The sequence below is a fragment of the Paramormyrops kingsleyae genome, chromosome 23, assembly GCF_048594095.1.
Source record: "Paramormyrops kingsleyae isolate MSU_618 chromosome 23, PKINGS_0.4, whole genome shotgun sequence".
NCBI lineage: Eukaryota > Metazoa > Chordata > Actinopteri > Osteoglossiformes > Mormyridae > Paramormyrops > Paramormyrops kingsleyae.
The window spans coordinates 17230763-17256617 of NC_132819.1; the positions used below are offsets into that span (position 1 = coordinate 17230763).

Consider the following 25855-nt stretch of genomic DNA (forward strand, 5'->3'; position numbering starts at 1 on the left):
CACGCCGAGACACCGCAGTGGATTGTGGGTAAGGAGGGGTGCAAAATTTTATACCCCCACCCCCAGATCGACAACCTTTACTGCCACCAACTCTTACTGTTGCCAGCAACAACCCCCCCCCCCCCCATCCACCCGCTTCAGTTCAAATAGCCCAGGGGCCTCTGAATATGTCAGTGTGCCACTGGTCACAACATACATGTTTACAATCATTTTGTATTCAAATCCAAAGTAATTAAATCCAGTGGGTCTGGAATTATGGGATAAAAAGACAAACACTTAGACCCTTGTATACGTAGGACTTTCAGGAAACACTATTACATACTTCGGGTCTTTAGTGACACTATGTATGCATTCATACATAGTCTTTTTAAACTAATTTTATAAATCTCCTTCTCAGGCACTGACTCTGCAGCAAGTCTGAAGTTGCTCTTTTCACATTCAGCATTCTAAAACAAAAATAATTTTTAAATGTTTGTAAAAATCTAAAACTTTCTATCCATTTAAAATCGTTTTCTGATCAAAATAATGTACAAATAATAATATTCTATTGCTTCATAATGGCTGCCAGATAAAATATACCTTATTATTTATTTACAAGTGTAGCAAAACACCCACCTATCAAAATATGCTGACATTGGTGTTTGTACCTCTGTTAGGGTCCAGTGATCAAAATCCATTACTGTTCTTTATCCGCAAAACAAGCTAAATTGGACAAACATTGCAAAAAGTAGCACTAGATAATACCCCATTCACACCTTGCAGTTTAGGAACAAAGGGTGGCAGTGGGGGCAATAGGGGTAAAAAAGGTCAATATGAGCAAATTTCTAATGTTTTTACTTTATTTCAGTGAGATTCTAAGTGGTTCTGACTAAGCGAGATGAAATTATGGGGGATAAAAATCATGATTTTGTTTGTGAGTGGTTTACAAGCTGAAGACATTTTACCATACTTGGATGGCTAACAAGCCGATATTCTTTAGCAAATAAGTAACCATAAAACAACAATTTCAAGCTACAAATTTGGTAAAGTAGTTGCGGATGAAAAGGACCCGACAGACCCTGGGAACAGCCTCCACACTGAATCATATGAGCCCAGGAGAACCGTAAGCATGACGTCTAGGTCGGTAGCAACCCGAGGTACAGTATGTACACAGGGGTTAGAACGGCAGATGCTGTGCGACTTCCTCAGCGCCACCGGGAAAGTGGAGTTTGCGATTAAAGTAACATTAGGAAGATGTGCAGAGGGCACGGAGGCCATGCGTCAGGGAATAACACGGGAATGTTTCTCGTAAGCAGTACTGTGCTTGAGCGCAGCCGTCAGGGCCTGCAGTCCGGGCGCGGCTGTCCTGGGGACCGTGTCATCTGCGGCTAAAACACTGTCCTTCACGGGGAATTACGACCGTCTGCTGCAGAACGCCTGAGGCCCTTTTGAGAAAGGCAGGGCCGACCTCTCGGAACCCGCGTGCACTTCACGCCAGCGCGGTCTGGCAGCATAGCTAATTGGGGTCTGAAATTGATTTTAAGTCCCCCGACAGAAGCCATTAATTACATGACTTCAACTCGGGGACATCGCCGGGTTGTAAACACAAAAGGCGCGGCCGGCCTATCGACCCCACTGACCGCGATGATAAACACCTCAAGTGTCGAACCGGCGCCCAAGTTTTTCGACCAATCAGTTTAATGGCCGAAGAGATCCCCCTGCCAATGACAAAGCGGATTGGGCGCTCCATGCCGAATCAGGTGGTCTCCATGTTTCTGCTAAATAACTCTGTGCTGGATTGTTGTTTTTTTGTCGCTTTCAGTGGTGAACTGCTCAGATCCCGGGATCCCGGCCAACTCCATCCGGGAGAGTAAGATCGAACACGGCAACTTCACCTTCGGTACTGTAGTCTTCTACGACTGCAGCCCCGGGTACTACCTCTTCGGGTCGTCCGTGCTCACCTGCCAGCCCACGGGGCAGTGGGACAAGCCACTGCCCGAGTGCATCGGTGAGTCGGACCCACCCTGATGTGCCCCATTTACCACTGATTGATCCCAGATTACTCCCTGGGCCCCCGCCGCTCAAGGTCGGCAAGGTGACGTAGCGACAGGGTGGACAGCTGGGCTACATGCTAATGTTGCCAAGTTTCAGCTCAGCCCAGGTAGGCAGAGATGAATGCCCCCTGCCTCTCTTAACCAGCCATTCGCACGGCTGAAGGAACACATGACCATGTCTGTCCAATCAGCTTTATGCTCCTGGTCACATGATGTGAGGGGGTGGGGCTGAAAAATTCTCACTGTATCATCAGTGACCAAGCAAAATGGCATAACTAAAAATGGAACGTAAATGTGTGTATTTTTGGCTCTTCTTTAGATCCATCTGCATACCGTACAAGACGGCAGATGTGTTAAGGAGACTACACTTAGGGTACATGTCCTGAAAATGAAAGCTACTGGATGAGAAACGGTTACTTTCCCCCTACGTCTCCTTTGCCAACACGTTCTCATTTCATCGAACAGTAACAGCTTTCTAAATTAATACCATGTCTAATTAAATCAGAAGAGGCTCCTTTTAGGCTCTCCCGCCCCTTTTGAAAGGATCACAGTTTTCCCGAAATGATAATCTGCTGATAATAACTAGAACAAACAATAATAAACATGTCATCTAATTTCCCTGTTACCTATGAAACTGGACACAGTCTTTGTTTTATCCACGCCGTTGTATCGGGCGCAAAATCGGTTGTGAAGTTCAGCCTCTTTGAAACGTGTCAGGGTGATTTTTCATGCAGCATTTATTTCGGGTCCTCAGCAGAAAGTAGAGGCGACTGTAGCCCCTCCCCACCAACCTGGAAGGGAGGTTAGCCGCATTAGCCATGCCAGGCGCTCATATAACTTTCCCCTGCTTTTCAGTCATCGACTGCGGCCACCCAGGCTCTCCCCCCAACAGCGTCCTAATCGGAGACAAGTTCACCTTTGGCTCGACGGTGCGCCTCACATGCAACGGCGGGAGGGAGCTGAAAGGCCAGGCGTCACGCACCTGCCAGCTCAATGGCCACTGGAGCGCCCCCATGCCGTACTGCTCAGGTAACAGCGCCGCCCTGCTGGCCAACATGCTGCAACAGCCGGTAAACACTCATGATACTTTAAAAGGTTAGAGGTCTGAATGTGAGATGCAAAGGTCTGACTTCACCCGGGAGCCTCTAGATGGTTCTTCCTTTCACTTCGACCACCTCCACCGTGTAGCAGCCACCTTGATCATGCGACAGCAGCCATTCTGTGCCAGTAAACCCACCACGCAGTAGCTAAGGGGATGATTAGGGGGCCACATTTAAAAGGGCCACAGTGGGCAATTTTAGCCTAGACACCCAGGTACTGCCTCTATATGACCAGAGAGAAAATTATATCTGGGGCTTCAAACAGACTAAGATGGCAGATAATCAGCTTTTTAAGTCTGTTTAAATTTTTGGTTCCTTTGGTTCGGCATGCATTTGCCGCACGGAACCTAGCAGTACTTCTCGGAGTCAGTGGCTGAGCTCAGTAAATACCTTGAACCGGTCCAATTTGGAAGGAATTGTCATCTGGCTCCATTTGATTAAACTTTCCAATGACTCCTTTGGGAGGCAATGTAATTGTGGAGAGATGTCTGTCAGACAGGATGTTGTCGTTCTGTCGGAAACGAGTCGCGGGAGTCACGGGATTCGCGGGAGTCACAGGAGTCACGGCACCCCGGCGCCGCTAATGATCCATGGATGGCGGCAGCACTCTGTTTGACGTCTTCTTATCGCAAAGCGAAGCGGTCTGTTCTGCATGCCGCTGCTCCTCCTTTCTGCCTGAGGAGCCCCACCCCCCCCCACTTTGAGACGGTCATCTTGAGGAAAAGCCTTCAGAGATAAATTATCACGTGAATGAGAGAGGGACAGAGCTGTCGGCCGAGGCGGGGCTGCGGAGCGTGAGAGCCATCGGGCGGTGCTGTGAAAGGGCCTGGTCAGAGCCGCCCTCAGTCACTACTGCCCTCTCTTATCGGGCCCGGAGACCCCGCTTCCCCTGGTACAAACTCCAAGATTCCCAAAGACCAGCATGTTCGTCAGGCAGCTGTTGTTGCTGTTGGATGTTTCCAAAGTCAGTCTCACAGAGGAGCCAACGTCCAAATCTAACTACCATGGACGGCTGTGCTGTGTGGTCCTCGCTGGCCCCGTTAGAGACCCCCTGTGACGTCTCACCCCAGCGGGGCACCTGCTCATTAAGAGAACATTTTGCACACAGATGGGTGGTAATTATCACAGCGGGAGGGGTGGGGGGGCATGGGAAGGTGGGGCTGGCATGTTTTTGTTGGTACTGTAAGTAGTGACCATCTCAGTGCCTCCAAATTCCAGACTCTTACTCCATCTCCTCCCTTCTTGAGACTGTGACACTCCTCCCCCCCCCCCCCCACCCCATGGGGCCGTCCCCCTCGGAGCCGATGTACGCAGACACCGCTGTTCATCCGTAAAATCGTCGTCAAGCACGAAGCGAAATGCCACCGCAAACCCACTCAGTGCTGAGCTCCCTGACCTGGAAAACAGATTGTGGCATGGTGGGGGTGGGGGGGCTCCATGCCCTCTCCTCCTCCTTACAGGCACTGACCCTTTATACGCCCTTCAATTTGCCCTTGTCTACGGACCCTGGGGTGTGTGTGTGTGTGTGTGTGTGTGTGTGTGTGTGTGGTGGATTTGGTCTATATTACATTGTGGGGACCATTTTTCGGTCCCCATAAGAGGAAGCTCAATTTTGTACAGATCTGTGACTGCAATCAAAAAACGAATAATGTTAAAAGTCTTGTATTTTGCTTGGTTACTTATGGTTAAGGTTAGGGCTGGGCAGGGGTTACGGGTGTCGTTGTTGGGATTAGGGTTTTGCCTATAGGAATTAATGGAGAGTTCCCACAAAGATATAAGTACAGGTGTGTGTGTGTGTGTATGTGTGTGTGTGTGTGTGTGTGTGTGTGTGTGTGTGTGTGTGTGTGTGTGTGCACGAGCGCACATGCAGTCACATGGTTGATATACAATGATGTCAGACACCAAAGATTATAAAGTGGCTAATTACTGTTGCATCGATCATTTTCGATTTGTCTTCAGCCCTTAATGCCGCATGGTTTGCACACTCACCCCATTCAAACAGTGACTCTGCCCCTGAGTCAGGCATACAGGCAGGGGGCTGGGGGTCACTGGGGCTGCAGTGGCCCCGCAGTGGCCCCACAGTGGCAGTACCCTAGCCCCAGACTGCTGTAAATACTCTTCTTTCTTCTCCCCACACTGGCTGTTTTCCCTGTAACCCCCCCCCCATTAGGGAGGAATCCTAACTGCTTTGAAAGGTTCTGTAATTCCTCACTGCAGGAGGATGCAACCGGGCCGTGCCTCTTATTCAGCGCCAAGCCGCACGTGTCTCAGTTAGCGGACGGACCCATCAGCGGCTGGGTGCAGCTCAACGGGTTCCGTCCGTCTGCGTTTGGACGGGGGGGTTCTGTATCACATGAGCCCGGACCGCTTCACCAAGCACGGGGGGGTCCAGCCTGGGCCCCCCACTTCCTTACGATGATGTCAGTTGAAGTGTCTGTACTATTTGTCTGTACTGAAGTGCTACTGAGTCCTGCACCCTGGCCACCTCCCCAGTTTAATCCCACACCCCATAGCTGCGGCATAACCAGAATGCCCTCCTGGGGGGGCACCAGGATGTTCGAATTGCATCAGAGGTCTTTGGGGGTCCTCTAGTTCGTAAAACTTGTCAACCAGTGGAGGGTTCTGTTGAATCACTGATATTTGGTTGAATTTGGTCAGTATCTGTCGGGTGGCCACATGATTGGTCGTACGTCCAGATGATTAGTCATTCGTCCCTGCCCCCCTTTGGCTGTGTAACCTGGTCCCCACCCCCCTAGTCTCAGGTTGGCACCACCCTTAAACCTCAGTCAGCAGTTGGATTGACTGCTGTGTCGGCTGGCAGATGGTGCGTTCTGGACACACAGGTGCCAGGTGACACACCTTCCCCAGACCCAGTCCATTTCTCTGAGACTCAGGGTTAAACTGGTATTCAGGCTGAGTAATGATGCCTGATTAGGCTCCTCCCTAGGTATTCGTTAAAACAGGCCCTGCTCGTGCTCGCCACCTAGCAGCCAGTGGCTGTACTGCAGGTATTTTCTGTTGGCTGGGCGGTCCGGCCCCTGGAGAGGGGGCTGGTACCCTTGGGCCGGATGAAGTCGGAGCTGGAGACAGCCGCTGTCCCACGGTGACAAGCAGAAAGTAAGCCTCACCCGGCTGTGACACACAGATCTCGCTTTCAAGGAGAGCTAAGGTAGGATCTGAGCCTAAATCAGCCCTGTTTATGAATTAATAAGTACAGGAAACAGCCTGTAGCTCTCGTATCAGCTTCTGAAATCCATCCCCTGGGTCCCCAACGGGCAACATCTATCTGCAGCTCCAAAACAAGTGGGCTTTCGCCGTTTCCTGAACCAGCTCTTATTAAGGTTACCACACAGAAAGTTACTACAGTATTTCCTTGTGCTAATTACGGATAATACTTGGTCATGCTCAAATAAAGTACCCAAGTACGCTCAGAAATTAAATTCAGTGAGCATTGATATGTGTGTTTTCCCATGCAGTCTGGATGGTGCCCCTGCTGCCAGAGTATGCTTAAAAGCTTGCTGTTTCTAGAAAGTGCCAATGTAACTGATGCATCCTCCCTGATGACGGAAGATTGCAATTCGCATGCAAAAAGCAGGGCTGCTCGACGGGGAGAAGTCAGTGGCCTACGTGACGTCCCGTATCAATCAGAAATATCAATTTCCTTCCAACCTGAACCGGAATATGACAAGATTCCAATATCCCAGCCGAGTGCTCAACCGAACAGGATAACGAGCCAGCAGAAGGGGAAGCAGCTTCCCATGTTCTGGAATATTCCCCGGCGGGAAAGCGTATGGCTGACCTCTGCCCCCGTCCCTCCACACAGGTGACTCGTCTGGAACCTGCGGGGACCCCGGCACCCCATCCCACGGCAGCAGGGAGGAGAGTGACTTCAAGGTCCGCAGCAAGGTCCGCTTCAGCTGTGCCACGGGCTACACGCTGTACGGCTCAGCCGAGCGCGTCTGCTTCACCAACGGCACCTGGTCGGGGAGGCAGCCCTCCTGCAAACGTGAGCCTCCGGCGCCTCCTACAGGCACCCGCATGTAGCGGTAACAAAATTCCACACTCCCTGTTCACGGGGACCCTGTCTTCCGCCGTGCTGCCCACCTGCCGTGAGATGATCTGGACTAGTGGTTTATTCGGTAGTCGCGGTTAGCGGTCAGGGGATTAGGGATGTATGCAGGGGCGGGGCTGAAAGCTGATTGGCCCCTGGAGTGCCGAAGCCCTGCCACTCACCATTTCCACACATATCACTAACAGTAAGGTTGACCCCTCCCCCCCTTTGTATGAATTATGGCCATCTTATTCTCCCCATTAAAAAATAAACATCCTAGATTTGCCCCAGTCTCCACCCACTCCCAGGCCTGCTGCACCCTGAAAAGGCATCCCCGCCCTCTCTGAAGCTTGTTCATCTCCCCGGCGGCAAGTCCGCTTTTCGATCTAGTCTCCCGCAGAGCCAGAATGCAGCATTTTCTCAGCCGCGGTCCGCAGGCCACTTTTGAAAGGCAGACTTTACACGCTTGGTGTGTCCTCATGCGTGTCCCCAGCAGCACGGGAACGCATTCCGGATGACATCTAAATGGGTCGGATACAGACACCCACCACCCACCCCACCTCGCCCCAACCTCAAGCTCCTCCCCTTTTCAGCGGGACGTGCTCATCATACACATTTCCGTTCTGCTGCCGCAGTTTAGCTTTGCAGTTAAATAGATTAACAGATTGTTAACTCACTGGCCCTGGGGGTCTGCAATCTCTCTACGATTAAGCCCCCCCCCCCCCCCTACCCCAGCCCTTTTATCTTTGATCTAAAATCTTTTCCCGTCCTGTCATCCTCTCCTCCTCCAGCCTCCGAAACAGACGTTTCGCTCATTTCTTCTTTCAACCTCTCCCCGTAGCAACCGTGTCCCTGGCTATTCTTAGATGTTTATAAATGTACAATTTTTTTTTTACGCTTCTCTTTGCCTTTTAATTTCATTTCTCCCCGCTTTTTCTTCCCTCCTTTGAGTTCCTCGTGTATTTCCCGACACAAACAGGGAGGCTGTAGAGCGGTGTCTGTCATGAAAAGGTCGATCTGAATGACGGCGCCCTCCCTGGTGGGACGGTGTAAACGCTCCCATATTGCAGATCGGCACTCCTCTGCATGTGCACAGATGCTTTTGCTTTTAGAGGGCAGAGTCTGCTTTGGTAGCATGTTGCTTGTCTGTCTGACCACGGTGTGCCCATTCCCCCATGCAGCGGTTCAGTGTGGTAACCCCGGCACGCCCAGCAACGGCCGCGTGTTCCGCCTCGACGGCACCAGCTTCTCCCACTCTGTCATCTACTCCTGCATGGACGGCTACATCCTCTCCGGCTCGTCCACACGCCAGTGCCTGGCCAATGGTACCTGGTCCGGCAGCTCCCCCAACTGTACCAGTAAGTATCCCACACCCCCACTCCCGCTAGTGGAGATTCAGATCTCGTCCGACCGGCAAGTGGGAAACCTTTCTTCTGGAAAATGATGCTCGAACCCTTAGACAGAAGGGGTCAGGGGTTCCCAGGGAAGAAGGGTGTCATTTAATAAATCAGCCAGTGAGAGCAGGGCGCGGCCTTGGGCATCTCTCATAAAAGGAGCTCCATTGATCTCATGAATTATAGTCTTGAAGTTATTTGGGCAGAGAAGTTGAAACGGAATGGGAGAGCGGGGTTCTGTAAGGATTCCCAAGGATGAGCACAGAAGTGAAGAGAGGATGAGGTCAAGGGACGCCATGGCAACCCCTTCTCCAGGAAGTCGATCGAAACAGCCCCCCCACACAACCTGTCATGCGTCTGCATGCATTCATGAATCTGCACCATCGCATGAAGGAATCTGTGCCGCTTAAACTTCCACCCGGTGCTGCGGAGATTAGCCTCGTTTTATTTGTATCATATACAGTTATTTGGAACCTCAATGGAAAATGTGTTACCTGCTGATGGGCTGTAGAATGTGTCTGTGGGATTGTGGTCAATATCAGAAACGGGTCTGATGTGATTTTCTCAAATAAAACTTTCATAATTTTCCCCCAGCTGAGCGATTGTCATCCTCTCCTCCTCCAGCCTCCGAAACAGACGTTTCGCTCATTTCTTCTTTCAACTTCTCCCCCTCTCCCGTCGCAACCGTGTCCCTGGCTATTCTTAGATGTTTATAAATGTACTATTTTTTTTTTACGCTTCTCTTTGCCTTTTAATTTCATTTTTAATTTCATTAAAGCGATCCTCATTCCGTTTCATTCTGGCGACCCCTTCCTCCCCACGCCCATCTAGACGCTCTCCCTTCCTCTCACCTTGGCCCCCGTCACGCAGGTAGGCTGCCGGTAACCCGGCGGCGTGCGAGCGCCTGACAAGTCTTAAGGCGGCGTTTACCCCGCCTGGCTGACTCACGCCGTCCCGCGGCGCCGGTCGCTGAGAGAGCTGAACCGGAGGCAGAGATCGTAAACGCTCGCTGTGCCCGACGAGCACAAACACACAAATGTGCACAAACGAGCGTCGGGGTGAAGTGTCGCGGCGAGCAAGCCGCTCACTCCGTCTCCACTGCACTTAGCGGTGGGGGGGCGGCACAGAGCCTGAGCCGGCATTTGTTTTTTTTTTTTTGCGTGCCAATAAAGTAGCTCAGCGTCCCCTCAAGCGTGAATGGAACTTCCCTGCTATGCTGGGCAACCCAGGACCCGGGAAAATCCATTCGTCCGGCTGGGTGTTTCCTCCGCGACCGAAGTGCGTCCTCCATCCTTTTGCGAGCACTAACTTACCATTACCGGGCTACGGAGATGGACCCCTAAGCGCCAAAGCAGACGTGTAATAAAGCCAGACGTTTACGCGAAGGAAGGTTACGCCCATGTCTGGGATGGAAGTGCCGTGAGATTAATGCTGCTATAATTGGAGAACAGTAGAGTGCTGGTCAGAGTGTGAACCATAAATAATACAAGCACTTCTAATAACCTACTGATAATACAAATAAATCATCTTTATATTGCGTCCTTGATTGTGTAAAAACTGTTCAAATAGAAGTCCGCCATATTTCTTTTGGCCTTGCCAACCTATTAAATTGAAAAGTGGTAAGTCGCTCGGCCTGCACATAATTCGAGGCCTCGAGATATAGCCAAACCCTTAGTATTACACTGTATAAACCAGGTTTATTTGGTCTGTTGCTTTTGCTACTGAGGGATTTTTAATACTAAGATATTTTCAGCTTTGTATAACATTGCATGAAAATCCAGTTCAAGTTCTGTGGCATCACAGACAGCTATTCTGGCCTGTTTAGCCAGACCTCGACAGCCTGAGAGGGTAGAAGTACTCCTTTCCACCACCTATATCAGTGAAAATACTCATCTTTTTCCACGCAGGATTCATAAAGGGCTGCAGCAAGTTGAATGAACTGTACTTCCTTTTGTAATTACTTGCGGCATTAGACTGATAGTGGACCAACTATGTTGCGATTGGTGGGTGTTAACAATGTAGTCGTATCTGATTGGCTGGAGCTGCAGGAATCACGGAGCAAAATGGATAGGATATGGCAGCTTGCCCATGATGTTGCTGTGAGTAAACCAAAGGAATCTCCGTGTGTCTCATAATCCGCAGGCACCCCCAGTCCAACCTCTGCTTCACCCCCTGCAGGGATCAGTGTGGCCGTCCCATGGGCAGCAATGAGTTAATTACTACACGCTGGTCCCACTCCACCTGTTTCCCTTTTCTCTTCCTAAGTTAATCTGCCCATTCAGGTGGGCCCCGCAGACCCACGTCTCTGTGTGTTTTTAGACTGAGAAGCATTGTAACATTTGACTTTTCCTTCAAAGCCCACCCTCCCAATAAGTCATTTTGAAACATAGGCATTAAAACAGCTTAGAGGAAAATGGCGGAAAATGGCGGATCTGCACCTCTCAGACGCCCAAATTTCCGAAACTCGAGACACTTCTCCTCGGCCATTTTCCCCTTTTTCATCCAGTGGAGACAAACGTAATTGTGAGAGATCTACAGGATTGATTACTGAAGTTAAACCTCAGGGACACCTATGAGAAAAGAGTTTGCCAGTTGGCACCCATTGATTTTTCCTTCCCCCCCCCTATATAATGGTGAGATCTATCATTTTGAATGAAAAGCCCAATCTGGAGACACCTCGATCGCTGCATAAATATGTTGTTTGAGGTGATTTGTGAATCTGGCTTCCTGGGGTCAGTTTCTCCTGCTGTTTTATTTCACACAGGATTCCATACCTAAATGGGCAATAATCATGTTATCATTCCCTTTGTTGTGGTTTTCCAAACAGCTATTTTTTTCAAAGCTTACATTCTCTCTGTGTTGTTGCATACATGATTTGATATATTTAGTTTAAGTCATTATGCATTATAATTACCACAGAGGGATAATTAAACTAAAAAGGCCTGAGAATTTCGTAATTGCTGTACAAACAGAAATGTGCGTGGGTCTTTTGTTCTGGAATGTTCTGGTGTTCTTCCGCCTTTTAGTGATCAACTGCGGGGACCCCGGCGTCCCGGCCAATGGGCTGCGGTATGGTGAGGACTTCACCATCAACCAGAACATCACCTTCGTCTGCCAACCGGGCTACACGATGGAGCCTGCCAGCTCCGTGATCCGCACCTGCACTGGGAACGGGACGTGGAGTGCTGTCATGCCCGCCTGCAAAGGTAGCTTCCAGCTCCTGTCCATGTGTGGGGGGGTAGGTGGCATTTTGGGACAATGTGCAGCCATTTGAGCGTCAAACGTAATGGGAAGCTCTCATTGTTTTGCTCCTGGTTTAACTTGGATGCTGTTTACCACATTAATCGGTCTACGAATTCTCCATTCTTTGACTTGGCTCGAATAAGCTTTCTGTTCTTGTTTCATCACGGAAGTTCCGCTGCGGAGTATTTCGGCTTGGTCTCCATCTTCCTCGGCGCCCCAAAGTTCGATAAACTTTTAATAAGCGTCTTTCGCGCCATTGTTTGTGCCGCGCAGAAGCGCTCACAGCGACGCCGGCAGCGCTCCTTAAAACCTGCGGCGAGGCGGCAGCTTGGAAATCTGTGTAAGCTGAGATCATGTGAAATGACATTACCACAGGGCTCAATCCCATAGATAAGCACAGGGGTCGGCCCTCAGCATGCAGCGGGTGCTCCCCAGTGCCTAATGCACTCTTCAGGTTTATCCTGTAACAGGCCGGGGATATGTACATCCTGCATGCCTAGGGACAGGGTTTGGGTCATTGTGACCCCACCTGGCAGCCGCTCACCAGTGGGTGTGGAGGGAAACCGAAACTCCAGCTCTGGTGATGTCCTTGGGGCGCTTTAGACCCCCGGGTGACCTGGGGAGTGCACGTCAGGAGGGGACATGTGGATATGTGTCCCCCCCCCACCCCACCCTGTGGTGCCTGACAGTGTGGCTGATACTGTAGCCATCCTATAATCCCTGAGCACCCCGCCCTCAGAACAGCCTGCTCCGTTCACAGAGTTTTAGAGATGGGCATTACCGCCTACTTCCTCTCTAATTCCATTACGGGGTGTGCATCAGGGCCCTCAGTGTCTCTGGGTCGTCTCCGGTGTGGAATGGGCCATGGCAGTCTGTTCCCTCCTAAGCTGATTTAACTTAATCCTCATCCTTGTTCTCCGTCCTGGCCTGCTGTCTTTCACTGTACTCTTTAGTTTTTCCTGGGGCAGAAACCATTTCCGGAGGCAACCAGCTACATCCCACGAATTACGGTAGAAGGGCTACCCTCTCTGAACTGCATGTCCCGCAAGGTTTTTTTTTTTGGCAGAACCAATGTGAAGGAAGCTGCGTGGGTGCTCTCTTATTGTACGGCAGGATGGGAGAGGGTCACTCAGGTTTAAGAGGGGGCGGATGCATCCGCACGGGAATGGCTCGTTTTCCACGTTTGACCACCTCGACAGTGAGAACCTGCCACATCCAATCTTGTATTTCCCCTCTGGTACAGTGCCACTGTGGAGAGGCAAAGTCACTGCTCTTCTCTGATCCCCGGAAGGTCAGATGAATAATCCTCACAAGCGAGCTCAGCATTATGGCGGCCTTCGCCAGCGCCCCGATGTCTGTATTCATTGTAATCTACTTACTGGTGCCAGTTCTGCTCATTTGATCACGTCCCGCCTGCAGTGTAATTACGCGCATTTGGGGAATCCAGTCATTGTCTTACTTTCACCCGGATCCACTTGGTTTTCTCGTCTTCTCATCCTCCTGACTGGAGGGTTTGTGTTCTGAAGCCTCTCTTTAAATGAGTACCTGGGTACACAGCTCATAGTATTGCACCTGACAGCCGTGCTCTCCAGCTCACAGGGAAGCCGTCATACATGTTAATATCATATTAAGCGCGACTGACTTCACATGTCTGTGTTCTACTGTGAAATCTGGACCCCCTGCGGAGTCACCTCCTCTATCTCTCTGTCTGTCTCTCTGTCTGCCCCTCTCTCTATCTGTCTGACTGTCAATCTGTCTGTCCCTCTATCTGTCTGTCTGTCAGTCTCTCTCTGTCTGCCCCTCTCTCTATCTGTCTGTCAGTCTCTCTCTGTCTGCCCCTCTCTCTATCTGTCTGTCTGTCTGTCAGTCTCTCTCTGTCTGCCCCTCTCTCTATCTGTCTGTCTGTCTGTCAGTCTCTCTCTGTCTGCCCCTCTCTCTATCTGTCTGTCTGTCAATCTGTATGTCCCTCTCTCTATCTGTCTCTCAGTCTCTCTCTGTCTGCCCCTCTCTCTATATGTCTGTCTGTCTCTCTATCTGTCTGTCAGTCTCTCTCTATCTGCCCCACTCTCTCTCTATCTGTCTGTCAGTCTCTCTGTCTGTCTGCCCCTCTTTCTATATGCCTGTCTGTCTCTCTGTCTGTCTCTCTGTCTGTTTCTCTCTATCTGTCTGTCAGTCTCTCTCTATCTGCCCCACTCTCTATCTGTGTTTCTCTCTCTGTCTGTCTGTCTCTCTGTCTGTCCCCCTCTCTCTATCTGTCTGTCTGTCAATCTCTCTCTGTCTGCCCCTCTCTCTATCTGCCCCACTCTCCATCTGTCTCTCTCTATCTGTCTGTCTCTCTCTCTGCCTCTCTATCTGTCTGTCTCTCTGTCTGCCTCTCTCTATCTGTCTGTCTGTCTCTCTCTGTTTATGCTGGTTGATGTGAAGGAGGTTTAATTGGGACTGTATTATTTCTTAGGTGAATAAATCTGCCCTGCTTGCAGCCGCACGTGCCCGTGGATGTGTAAATCTCACAATCGCAATATTAATACGGAGCTTGGATATTTATCCCGCATTTGTTCACATTATTTCAGAAACCCTCTCACGAAACTGTAAGCACTGACAGCTCTGTCAAGACTTCTGCTTCTTTCGTGGATTTAAATGAAAGGATTCATTACCTCCGAACGTCCTTTTATAATCTGCTGGATCTATCATTAATCAACAATTGATTTCCCCGGCTTCCAGAGCTTAATCGCAGGGAACACAGCGCAGTAGGCATCAGTCGAATGCCGTTACCTGTAACACACTCATTCAGCAGGTTTGAACGGACGCCAGTTAGCATGCCCAATGAGCGGCCTGGCTAACTGCAGATATCAGCTGACTCATGAAGTCACCCACAGATGATAGCCCTTCCTTTCTCCTCTTTTTATGAAGCAAACGGAGTCAGTGACCAGGCACCGACTCAGACTGAGTCATGGCCACCCACGATCCCTCAGACAGCTGCTCGCAGCGATCACTTGTTTTCCCTGCTGTTCCGCTTCAGCAAAGCATTTTTAAAGAGGCACTGAAGCCGATTCTGTCCCCCTCCCCCTCAGCTGTCACCTGCGTGGCCCCCCTGCCCATCTCTAACGGCATCCTGGAGGGCACCGACTTCGAGTGGGGCACCAGTGTGAGCTACAGCTGCACGCCAGGCTACGAGCTCTCCTTCCCCGCCATCCTCACCTGCGTGGGCAACGGCTCCTGGAGCGGCGAGGTGCCCCAGTGCCTGCGTGAGTAGCCCCGCCCACGTGGCGGTCGTCATGACGGCAGCCGGAATGCCTTTGATTGGTGGACTCGGGACGAGCGTATCGATAGGGACAGGATCAGTCATGATTATTTTCAGCCACCTTGAAGCCTTACCGTTACAATGATGTGGCATACTCTAGGCAGTTAACTGAATTATGGGTCGTGCGAGTCTTGTTCTGTCCATGAGCAATTATCGGTTAATGCAGCATTTAAAATGAGGCCACCTGCAAGATCTGTAAACAGCAGGTGGATGCTGATGGAAATAATGCACCCATTTGATATGGGACCATCATACCACATGATGTGTTGAATATGCCTGCAGCACGGGTGCGGTCTGATGACAGCAACAGCGCATTATAACCATTCGCATAACACGCTTACACTGGGGTTATCCTAAGTGCAGAATATTTTGTCTCTGTGTTGTTTCCTGAAGTTGTATTTTTGAAATTTACCCTGTGGCCAAAATAATAACTCACATGTTGGAACAGGGCTTATAAAGGATGTGACAGAAAGCATATATACAAAGTACAATAAATCCCATTAAAATATTACTCATACTGCAACAGAGTGCTAATTATGCAGTTACCATTTTAACATTGTTTTTTATCTGTGTATTAGATTACTTAACTATGTTAAATAAAATCTCTCTATCTGGTAGGATATTCATGTTATTGAAGGCTTGAAATTTCTTCAGAGGCATTGTTGGGCACAGAGCAGGTTAATAATGAATTATGAAATTCTAATTTTCCTTAAAAAGCCAGCATTCAAACCAAGCGCCGACAGCCCAGATAGGATGAAACTCTTCAGCTGAATGAAAGCACAACGCTGGCTTTGTAGTTTGCCCACTGATTTTCTTTCTTTTTTTTTTTTAATCTTGACAATGTATCTATTATTCATCAAGAAGAGTCAAGCTTGTACTCCTGGTTTGCAGACTCGGGAGTCTGCCTGCTCTATTCATTATGCATGAGGCTTCTGTGAAATCAGACACTTAGCATTGATTTTCCCTGAGAACACCCGATTGTTTCCGGGACAGTAGCTCGTCATGGGGGCAGCAGCGAGACGGGGCGGCGATGGCTGTCCGATGCAACTTCCTGTCCTAAGATCGCAAGCGTGTAGTTCCACAGGAGCAGCTGATGGGGGCGCTTTAAGGCAGCAGTGGCCCTGCATACTGTATGTCTGGCTCTGCTCTGTCTGCCATGCCTTTCCTGTCCTCCCCACAGCCAAGTTTTGCGGGGACCCTGGCGTGCCGGCCCATGGCATGAGAGAAGGTCGGAGTTTCATCTATCAGTCAGAGGTGTCCTTCAGCTGCAGCGCCCCCTACATCCCGGTGGGCTCCACCACACGCATCTGCCAGGCTGATGGCACTTGGAGTGGATTCCAGCCACGCTGTATAGGTACCTCACTGCATTATGATATACCAGATAGCTGTATAGGTACCTCACTGCATTATGATATACCTGTAGCTGTATAGGTACCTCACTGGATTATGCTATACCAGATAGCTGTATAGGTACCTCACTGCGTTATGAAATACTTGTAGCTGTACAGTTACCTCACTGCATTTTGTTATACCTATAGCTATATAGGTACCTCACTGCATTATGCTATATCTGTAGCTGTAGTGGTTTCACACTGCATGAAATTGCATTTTATTACACCTCATTGTAGCCATGTAGGTCCCTTCTCAAAAGCAGTGGCACTGAATTGCTTTAGCAGACCGCTGAATTTAACTGATGCTTTAGAAATGGCAGATGGTGTGTGGGTATTAAAACATATGCATGTCTGTTTGCATAAGCTAGTGTGTCATAGGTGAGGACATCTGTGTCTAGGAAGAGCTTCCCGCTCTTCTTTCTCCTTTCCAGTTCAGTTTCACTTTTCCCAGTTCCAAGATGCTGTTTGTCAGTGCCATCCCTCAGCGTAGCTGCATCCTGTTTGTTACAGGCGCATTGCAGTGGGATGACACATTGTCCTTCACTGCAGTCTTTACCCCTGCTCTGTCTATCGCTTGTTCTCCCCTCTGTGCCCCGAATTGCATCACGTTCGCCTCACTCCAGCATGCGTTCCTGACAGCCAGTGGCTATCTTTCACAAGGTTCTGTGCGCCTTGGCCAAATGGATGCATCAGGGATACCGAGGGGGCGGGGCCATGCTGTGATCACTGCAGAGGTCACCGGGGTCATGACGCCTCTTTAGCTAATGCCCCCATTCATGGAAATGATTGCATGTGTCCAGCTCGTCATGTGACCTGCGTCATGTGACATCCCAGTACATTTATAATTTGTGCGGATGGAGAAGCCAGCTGAGTTTAATGGGAAGCACGGAGCCTGGTGATCCGATCACTATGGCACTTTCGGTATGACCAGCCGGTTCCAGACACCCTTTAATCGGCTTGATCTCTTTTTCCAGTTAAGTCACTTGTAGCCCCTCAGCATCAGAACCGAAATCAGGCACCAAGCTAAGCACGACTCGTGAGAGTGGAGATGTGAGCGCTCATTAGTTGCCATTACAAGATTACTGAGCAGCAATGGACCGTGTGGAATTAGTGGGCGCTCTTAGTCGGGCCCTCTGGAAAGGGCTCAGCCCAGTTCTCATCTGCAGTCAGGGCAGGCAGTGGGAGGGACACCCCTGCCTGGAACATCACGGCCCAGAACGTGAGAGATAAAAACCAGAGACTCATTTGTCGTACAGAGAGTGACTGGAACAAAACCTATACCTGAAAAGGTCTACAGATATGGGTCCTCCTTTGAAAGCACATGCAAATAAGATGCATATGTCCTGTTAGTCTGGGGACTTTTGCTTAGATGGACTCCCATTAGCCAGATTCTCTGTAATTTGATTTCGGAAAACTTTTGAGATTTCCACGCAGGTGCACAGTCTTCCGGCCCTGGTTCTCTATGAAGCTTCAGTCCATGTGTCCATCATCTCGTTTTTGATTGGATTATTCAAATGACCAGGCAGGCAGATCCTAAGCAATTCCTTTTAAGGGCAACTGAAGAAAAAAGGAGAGTGGTAAGCGAGGGAAGTCAGAGGACGGATGTGAGAGGCTTACCGATGCATCATGGGTAGACCCTGAATCCCTTCCTTTCATCACCTATGGTGCTCTTTCTTACTGATAGCAAGCAGAGGCTCTCCAATATGATTCAGTATCTGGCAGTAACAGGATACGGTCACAATAACTTTGCTCATTACATGTTGATTCTTTATGTATTAAATGCTGAACCGTTAGAGCCCGTCAAATAAGATAAGCATGAGAGAAACAGGAGTATCTGTCACGATCGTTAAGTTTTCCATAAGCCTGGTTGTTTTAGCACATTTGAGAGAAGGACAGTGTGCCAAATTAAACACAGTCTGTTTTTGTCCGAGCAAACGAATGTTGGTTGTTTAGAGGCTCAGGGCACGTTAAATTATTTCGGCCCTGGTAGCGAGAGGCTAAATGTCCGCTGCTCAGCACCTAAATCCTGTCCATCCTCCTGGGGATGATTACCAGCAGGAAGATGAACCTCCTGAGCTCAGGTGCCCAAGGCTGCCCTGCTTCTCCGTTAGCCTCGAGTACTCGGGGCTCATCCCATACGCTGGTAGGCACTGGGCTGCTACGCCACTCCGAATTCTCCCCTGTCAGGTGCATGACCAATACGGCTCACGAGCTGAGCAAGTCTTCTATCATAGTCTGGACCGTCCCCACGGCGACAGGCGCTGCAACTCGGAAGTGCTCCCGCTGTAACCGCGGTGCTGGGCCGCAAGCCAGCTGCGCGAGACTCTAACTCGTCTCACAAAGAGTCGCAGGCTCGCCCTGCCTGTACGCCCTGGTCCACAACACACACACACACGGTCACAGCTCAGCGCAGGCCTGACGCCGTCCTGACCAGCCTGCTTTCAGCTTAGCTTAGCTTATGCTGATTATGCCCCGGACCGAGCGAGACTGTCTCCGGTTACAGAGAGGAAAATCCTTTTCTCTTGACAGCCTGGCCATTTCACTGTGAAATAGCGGACATGGACACCTGGACTCGATGTTTCCTCGTAGAATGTAGAAATGTTTCACGTCCCGTTGAGTTACGTTGAATGCGGATGCGTGCGCTTGTGTGTGCGAGGGTTCAGTCTGTTCCCCATATCCACGCAGGAACATGCTGTCAGTCTCAGGGAGATAACGGCATTCCCCCAGAGATCGATGGGCATTTAGGGTGATTGACACGTGACTCTCCTGTGCTGCCACAGCAAGGCAGAGCTGACGAGAGCGTCCTTCAGTGCCTTAAGTTATGGCATTATATCGAATCCAGCCTAGCCTAGCAAGCCGGAATATGTGCTTCACATGCCAATCACGGGCACCAGGCAGCCTCCCCACCATAACACTTCCACCTACTGGGCTAGGGTGGAGTAGCTGCATAAGGTAGGGCCTTCATAACCCCCTCCAGGAAAAGGCCTCAAGATTACCTCAGTGCATCATTACTAAATGATCCATGTTCGACCATGCAGTGCAAATAAAGCAGGAATTCATTAATCTCTTTCTTCGTTGTTTTTTGTTTCCCAAGAACCAACCCGCACCACGTGTGAGAACCCCGGCACACCTCGCTACGGCTCCCTGAACAGGACCTCCGGATTCAAGGTACGGCCCGAGCAGCTCCGAGACCCGACCGCGGGTACGGGATGGGTCCGGAAGCTTCCTGAGGGCGATGGCCGAGGCGTGTCTTTGGGCAGCGAGGTGAAGAGAGGCAGTGATATATGGAGAGCAGTGATTGGCAGGTGGCTTCATCTCTGCAGGGAGGCGGGCACCAGAGTCAGCGTCTGTCAGCTGTGCAGTTCAGCTTGTCGCTTCCTAAGAGGTGTGGAGTGATAAACGTGTGTAGTCATAACAACTTTCAGGGGCCTACAAGCTGGGGGGGGGGGGGCATCGCTGGAGAGATGGGCCAGCCCCCCTCCCCCCAACACTGATATTACTTAATTCCTGATCGAAAAGAAAATCTGTGGTATTGCCCATCCCTGATTGGCAGGCAATGGTCAGGTGACTTACTCGGAATGCCGTTCCTGTAGTTTGGCTTTGAGGGTGTGTCCCAAAGCACTGCAACATGGGTGTCGTTCTCAACCAGAACAATGCTGGCGAGCGCTGAGCCGTGAAAATAGTTTGAAACATGGCACCACGAGACCTTTCCAACCCGAGACAGACATCAGCGTCAAAAACATGCAAGCTAAATTAGCGCCACCTATAGGTGTGTACAGCATAGTCGATCTCAGCGTTCTTATAAGGCCAGCAGCCCCGGTTCTGCCGAGTGTACCCAGGATAACGGTAAAATATCAACCTCTTCCGGCACATAAATCACTTGTCTCAGCCGAAGAAGCATAGGAAGGACTGGCTGCTCTGCAGCGGTCTAATGATATTGAAGAACGGCAAGGGAGAGGCCACGTCCCGCAGATAAACCCTGTGTCCTATTACTTGTCAGCCCGCTTCATTGTGAGACGAATGTATTAATCAATTAACGTGCGACAGCACTGTTATTCTGTGACGCCTCGCCATTCCATCTGTCCGGTTCTGTGGCGGGCTATCAAACGAGCGTCCTTGTAGGTACAATATACTGACCATGTCTGAGTGCTGCAGGGACCCCATGCAATCGACAAAGACGGTATAAAGCAATGAAGGGGATGAATATGGTTAATGTCCCTGTGTGTGTGCCTGAAGCCCTGCAAATAAGTTTTAGTTGCATCACAGCTGAATTTGCGGGAAGGCAGTGAAATCCTCCCTCGTGGAGATTCTGGCAGATCAGCTCCGAGAGTTTTTTTTTTTTTTTTTATCAGCCCAGCTGAACTGCTCTGCTGGTTTATGTTAGTCTTTGCTGGTAATGGGATCCCAGTAGATACACTGGTGAGTAACAGACTGCACTGTAATCAACAGAGACCAATTATAAGTCTGAAGGTGAGTAAAGCACAAGTTGAGAGCAGTTAATAAGCTATACTGGCTCTAACTGGAATTTTCACTCGAGTCAATGTAATTTCGTGGTGTGTATCAGTATATTACGTGTAAGCTTCTGAAAATGTTGCTGTTATTATCTGGTACAAAGTTAAACGAGCAAACCATCTGCTCCTGGCCAGAATGTGAGTAGTGTTAGGGACACAGAAGGGAACGTAAGGAAGATGGCATCCCAGAGGCAGTGCTGTGTATTAACGGCACTGCTTTGCAGTTAAACTGCATGCACACATTGGCTGGTCGTACAGATGCCGGCACATTAATGGAAGCGGTTTTGAGGAACTCGTGTCCAACACGGAGCCGCCTTCCCTCCTCTGCCGCAGGTGGGCAGCGTGGTGCAGTTCCAGTGCCAATCCGGATACCTTCTCCAGGGATCCACCACCCGGCTGTGCCAAGCGGACCTCACCTGGAGCGGGACGCAGCCCGAGTGCATCCGTGAGTCTCCCTCTATCACACACAGGACTGGCCGTGGGTGTGCCGGTTCCGTTCGGGCTTCCAAATCAGTACGCCCACGCTCTTGGCACCTGGGGACTGCACCAGGCATGCTAAATGTATTTGTATTGCTTTGACATCAAACCAAACTGGAGCAGAAACTGAACCGGTCTGCTAACAGGCGGAATAATCGGTGCCAAACTAAGCCGCAGAGGGATGTGTGTTCTAAATGCATTCCAGAACTAAGAATGATCATTCCAGAAGTACCACACATCCTTTGTGATCTAGGAACTGAGCGGTGCCCAAGCTGGCCGGCCCCTCCTGGCCCAGCGGTCAGACCTTATCTCCACACAGACAGGCTCCCCGTTCCACCCGACTGCTCCACTGGCCCACGGGCCTCAGAACAGGCAGCCTGAACAAACGTGCCCTCTGACGTATGTGAACAGACTGACTATGATGGGATGGCCCTGTGCTGCATGGACCGCAGGCCTTGCTTGCTCCGACTATCCGAATAAAACTCATATTTAGTTTATTCCTAATTTTTCTCAATTACGCCAGCTGCATTTGCAGTCTGCGCAGTGTGGGGGCGCTACAGCACTGCAGCGATCTTTGCTGTCCTTTAGCACAAACAGTGGTGGGCGGTAACTGACCATTATCCACAGTTTAATGTCAGATCCATTAAACACCCTCCACCGCCAAGAAGCTACCCCCTTGGTATTTTTTTACTTTTCCTGAAATGGCACATTCAGGTGCAAATTTAACATCAAAGTGGATAAAATCTTGCTATTTAACAAGGGGCCGGCGCCACAGCACTCAGTTGGCTCTCTGATATGACATATTGCCTATTGCACGGATCCGTGGAGAGCATTCAGCATGAAGAGTACCTCTGGAAAGGATGTAAAGGTAGCTCATTCGGTCGAAATGCAGTCAGAGCAGGTAACTGTTTCTCAGAGGCACAGTGAGGATGTATTGATTGCTTGAGGGTGGGTGGTGACTGAAGGCCGGATCCTCTGCAGATCTAGTCAAGGCTGCTTTGAGTCCCCTTGGGTTCCACATATACAGCACAGAGACCGTGTGTAGTGTCCCCTTTCATGTGACTTTCAAGGGGCTCTGTCTTTCTCGGCTTTGAGGGGGGCCAGACTGCATGGCTCTTTATAACGGTCTGCCCTGCCACACCCCGTCTGCCCACAGCCCACTCCTGCAAGCAGCCGGAAAGCCCTCCCAACGTCAACGTGGTGGGCATGGACCTGCCCAGCTATGGGTACACCCTCCTCTACAGCTGCCAGCCTGGCTTCTTCCTGGCGGGTGGCTCCGAGCACCGGGTCTGCAAGTCCGACGGGACCTGGACTGGGAAGATGCCGGTGTGCCGAGGTGGGTCTGCAGCAACCTCGGCGACGGCAGAGTGCTCCCGCATCACTGGCCGCAAATCACTTCAGCATGTTAGCGCACATCCTTGCTTTAGACAGGAGAACTGGTTAGTGTCACTGGCTATGAAATGTTAGCATCATCTAGATACTGCAACTGGTATTTCCTAGCATTCGTACCAGTAGCTGCGTAACACCAGTTCAGCTGTCTGAAAAGCTGGTTCTCCATCTTTCAGATGTATTTGGGGTCGGCGCGGTTCTGTGTGTGCGAGGCGGCCCGGTTTCACAAGGCTGCTAGGAGAGAAGCAACGATACGGTGTCAGCCCAAATAGATACGGTCCGGGGTTCACAGTTAATGGGTACGCCGTAGATACCGAGCTGCACAGCTGCATACCTCAGGCTGCGTGGTAATTACCGGGAAAAACAGATGCGGTCGCTAGGGAGAATTTCGGGGGCGTTAAGACGGTGCAGGAAGTCTTCAAACCGTAGAGCGTACCTGCAGAATGTGGCCATTTGTCTTGCAGAACAAGGCTTTCATAACCGTATCGTACAGGGGTCGTGGACGGCGTCTTTCAGAAAGGAATAAGCTAGCTCTGTTTTACTGTGGCTTAGTGCTGAGCACCAGTACGACGTTTATGGAGAGTGTCTAATGTGTAATGCTTACAGCGTGTCTGTTTGTTTATCTTTAAGCTGGCTCAAAATTGTCGGAAAAAGCCCTTAAACCTGTGGCGGGAACGCCCAGCCCGAAACTGTACGGTAAGCTTTATTTTCCCTGCTGTCGCTAGCAGTTGTCAAGCCCTGGTTTTACAGTACAAACTCGAAAAGATAGAGCAAAGGGGGGTTGAGGGATGGGTGGGGGGGAAGCGTCCTCAGTACCAACAACTTGGGAAAAGCGAGACGGCAGTTTTATTTTGCCTTGTCACCATGCAGCACTTAAGAAAGTGGCCTTAATGTGCTTCAAAAGGCCTCCAGAGTAATATAGACTTAATGAGAGGTAAGAATTTTGCCGTGAGCTTGATGGTGAAGCGAGGAGACAGAGAAACACTTCTGTACAGCCATCTGGAGCCTGGTAGATAATCCCACTACAGTTTCTCTGACCTTCATACATCGGGATACTTGTTTAACATTCATCAGCTTAGAAATTCAGGTCTCGGTTTTGCGGCGCTTGTGCATAGCTCATCCCGAATATTTTGTGCCTTGCGTCACAGTTCCCGATGATGTCTTTGCCCCCAACTACATCTGGAAAGGTTCCTATAACTACAAGGGAAGGAAGCTGCCCATGTCCTTGATGATCACAAGCTTTAACAGGACCACGGGGAGGGTCAACGCTACGCTGGTCAACCGCAACGCGGAGCTCCTGCTCTCAGGTAGGACCGGCAGAGTGCTGATGGAGGAGGTCACCCACCAGTGCCAGGAGAATCCACTATGTCGTTTGCTTACCGCACGCCTCAAGTCCATATTTTTCCATGGTCTGGACATAATTGGCCGAATTAGAGAGACGCTGAGTACAGGGGATCTCCAGAGGACTCAGCTCTGGCCTCGCCGCACGGTCCTCTCTGTGAAACGCGCCTCAGTGTTGTGCTTTTTTGTATAATTTGATTTGAGAGTCTGCCAAAGGATGTACCAGTAAATAGATAAAATAGACATGTTTACTGGGGCTGCCGCTTCTGGCCAGGAACTGAAACAAGATGGATCTGCTATCTGAGGCACTCGGGGAAGCAGTCTGTGCCCCGCTGGTACTGCGGAGAGCGAGGAGGCGGCCGCACGGCCTCAGTGAAAGGGCAGCCCTCACAGCAGCAGAGATTAGCTGACTTAAAGGACCCGCCGTGACGACCAGTGCAGTGAGCGGCAGGTGGAGGGTTACATTATTGGGGATGTGAACGTGGACAGGGGAGCAGGGTTATGAACGCACACGCAAGAAGACTGTTAGTCACACAAGCAGGGTTATGCACGCAGACACATACATGTACGAAGACTGTTAGTGAGTGCAGCTTTGCCCCAACAGGCTAAAAAAGTTTTAAAAATTTATTTAGGTGAATTTTAATAAGGACAGCACAGGCTAGCTCAGTTGCCTCATAGCTCTGGGGTTACATGTTTAACATACATACTCCAGTTTCCTCCTCCAGTCCAAAGGCATGCAGTCAGGCATTTAGACGGTATGTCTACATGCGGCCTTTATTTATTTAGCAATCATTTTTATCCTTAGCGGGGCATTGTATAAGGTCCCTCTGCCGGCCGTGGGATATGAACCAGCAACTTCTCAATCGTGAGTTCTAATCCACAGAGACACATATCACCCCCAAGCAGTTCAGAGCTGCCTGGATTGGGGTTTGCACCCATGCAGACAGACGCCTATTGGACCCTAAGTCCATCACCTTAACCACTAGGCCATCGTAGTAACAAAAGCCCTACCCTAGGATAAGCAGGTAGGAGGTGGATGGATGGATGGATGGATGTTCCATTTATGCATTAGAGAAGAGCAATATAATTTATAAAGTTAAAATAAAACAAAAATACATGTCACTTGTGAGTTGCAGTGTAGCAGTGAATTCCGTTCGTTTTTCCAGCAGTTCCCCTTGTTAGCGCTCTAAGACATGTAATGTCATTTTAAAAATAAACAATTTCTCCTTCATAAGGGAACCTGATAGCAGGTGAGTGGCTCCCAAATTTCCCATCATCATCCCAGTCCATATGTGACATCAGTGAGTGTTGCGACTGGAACACGATTCACACCCTGCTAATTTGTCTCGCCCGTTTAAATGGACTTCTGACCATTTAGAATAATCAGATACAATTCCGAATGAAGTCCATCCAATTATTTTACAAAGCTGCCCCGGAGTTGGCAGACAGAACCGCAAACTCAGAGGCGGTGTTTGTTTGCTTGGTGGTGTTTTGTGTTTTTATACGTTTGTTTGTATCGACTCATTAAGCAATTCTCTCACGAGATGGGTGATTTGAACCAAAAAAAGGCTTTACTTCACAAATTAGGCCTGGCCTATATCTGTGTTTCTGTTCCATGTTTTGG

General features: G+C 50.0%; 1 protein-coding gene across 6 annotated transcripts in view; it reads left to right on the forward strand.

Moving 5' to 3' along the window:
* csmd3b (CUB and Sushi multiple domains 3b) overlaps window positions 1–25855 on the forward strand; it is a 349538-nt gene that overhangs the window by 318701 nt on the left and 4982 nt on the right. For all 6 annotated transcript variants that reach the window (XM_072705595.1, XM_072705594.1, XM_023811991.2 and 3 more), the window contains 12 exons: window positions 1802–1987; window positions 2889–3062; window positions 6957–7139; window positions 8366–8542; window positions 11605–11784; window positions 14893–15066; window positions 16303–16476; window positions 19608–19681; window positions 21358–21469; window positions 22658–22837; window positions 23521–23586; window positions 24039–24197. In XM_072705595.1, coding sequence (XP_072561696.1) covers window positions 1802–1987; window positions 2889–3062; window positions 6957–7139; window positions 8366–8542; window positions 11605–11784; window positions 14893–15066; window positions 16303–16476; window positions 19608–19681; window positions 21358–21469; window positions 22658–22837; window positions 23521–23586; window positions 24039–24197 — 1839 coding nt within the window. The remainder of the gene's footprint in view (window positions 1–1801; window positions 1988–2888; window positions 3063–6956; window positions 7140–8365; window positions 8543–11604; window positions 11785–14892; window positions 15067–16302; window positions 16477–19607; window positions 19682–21357; window positions 21470–22657; window positions 22838–23520; window positions 23587–24038; window positions 24198–25855) is intronic.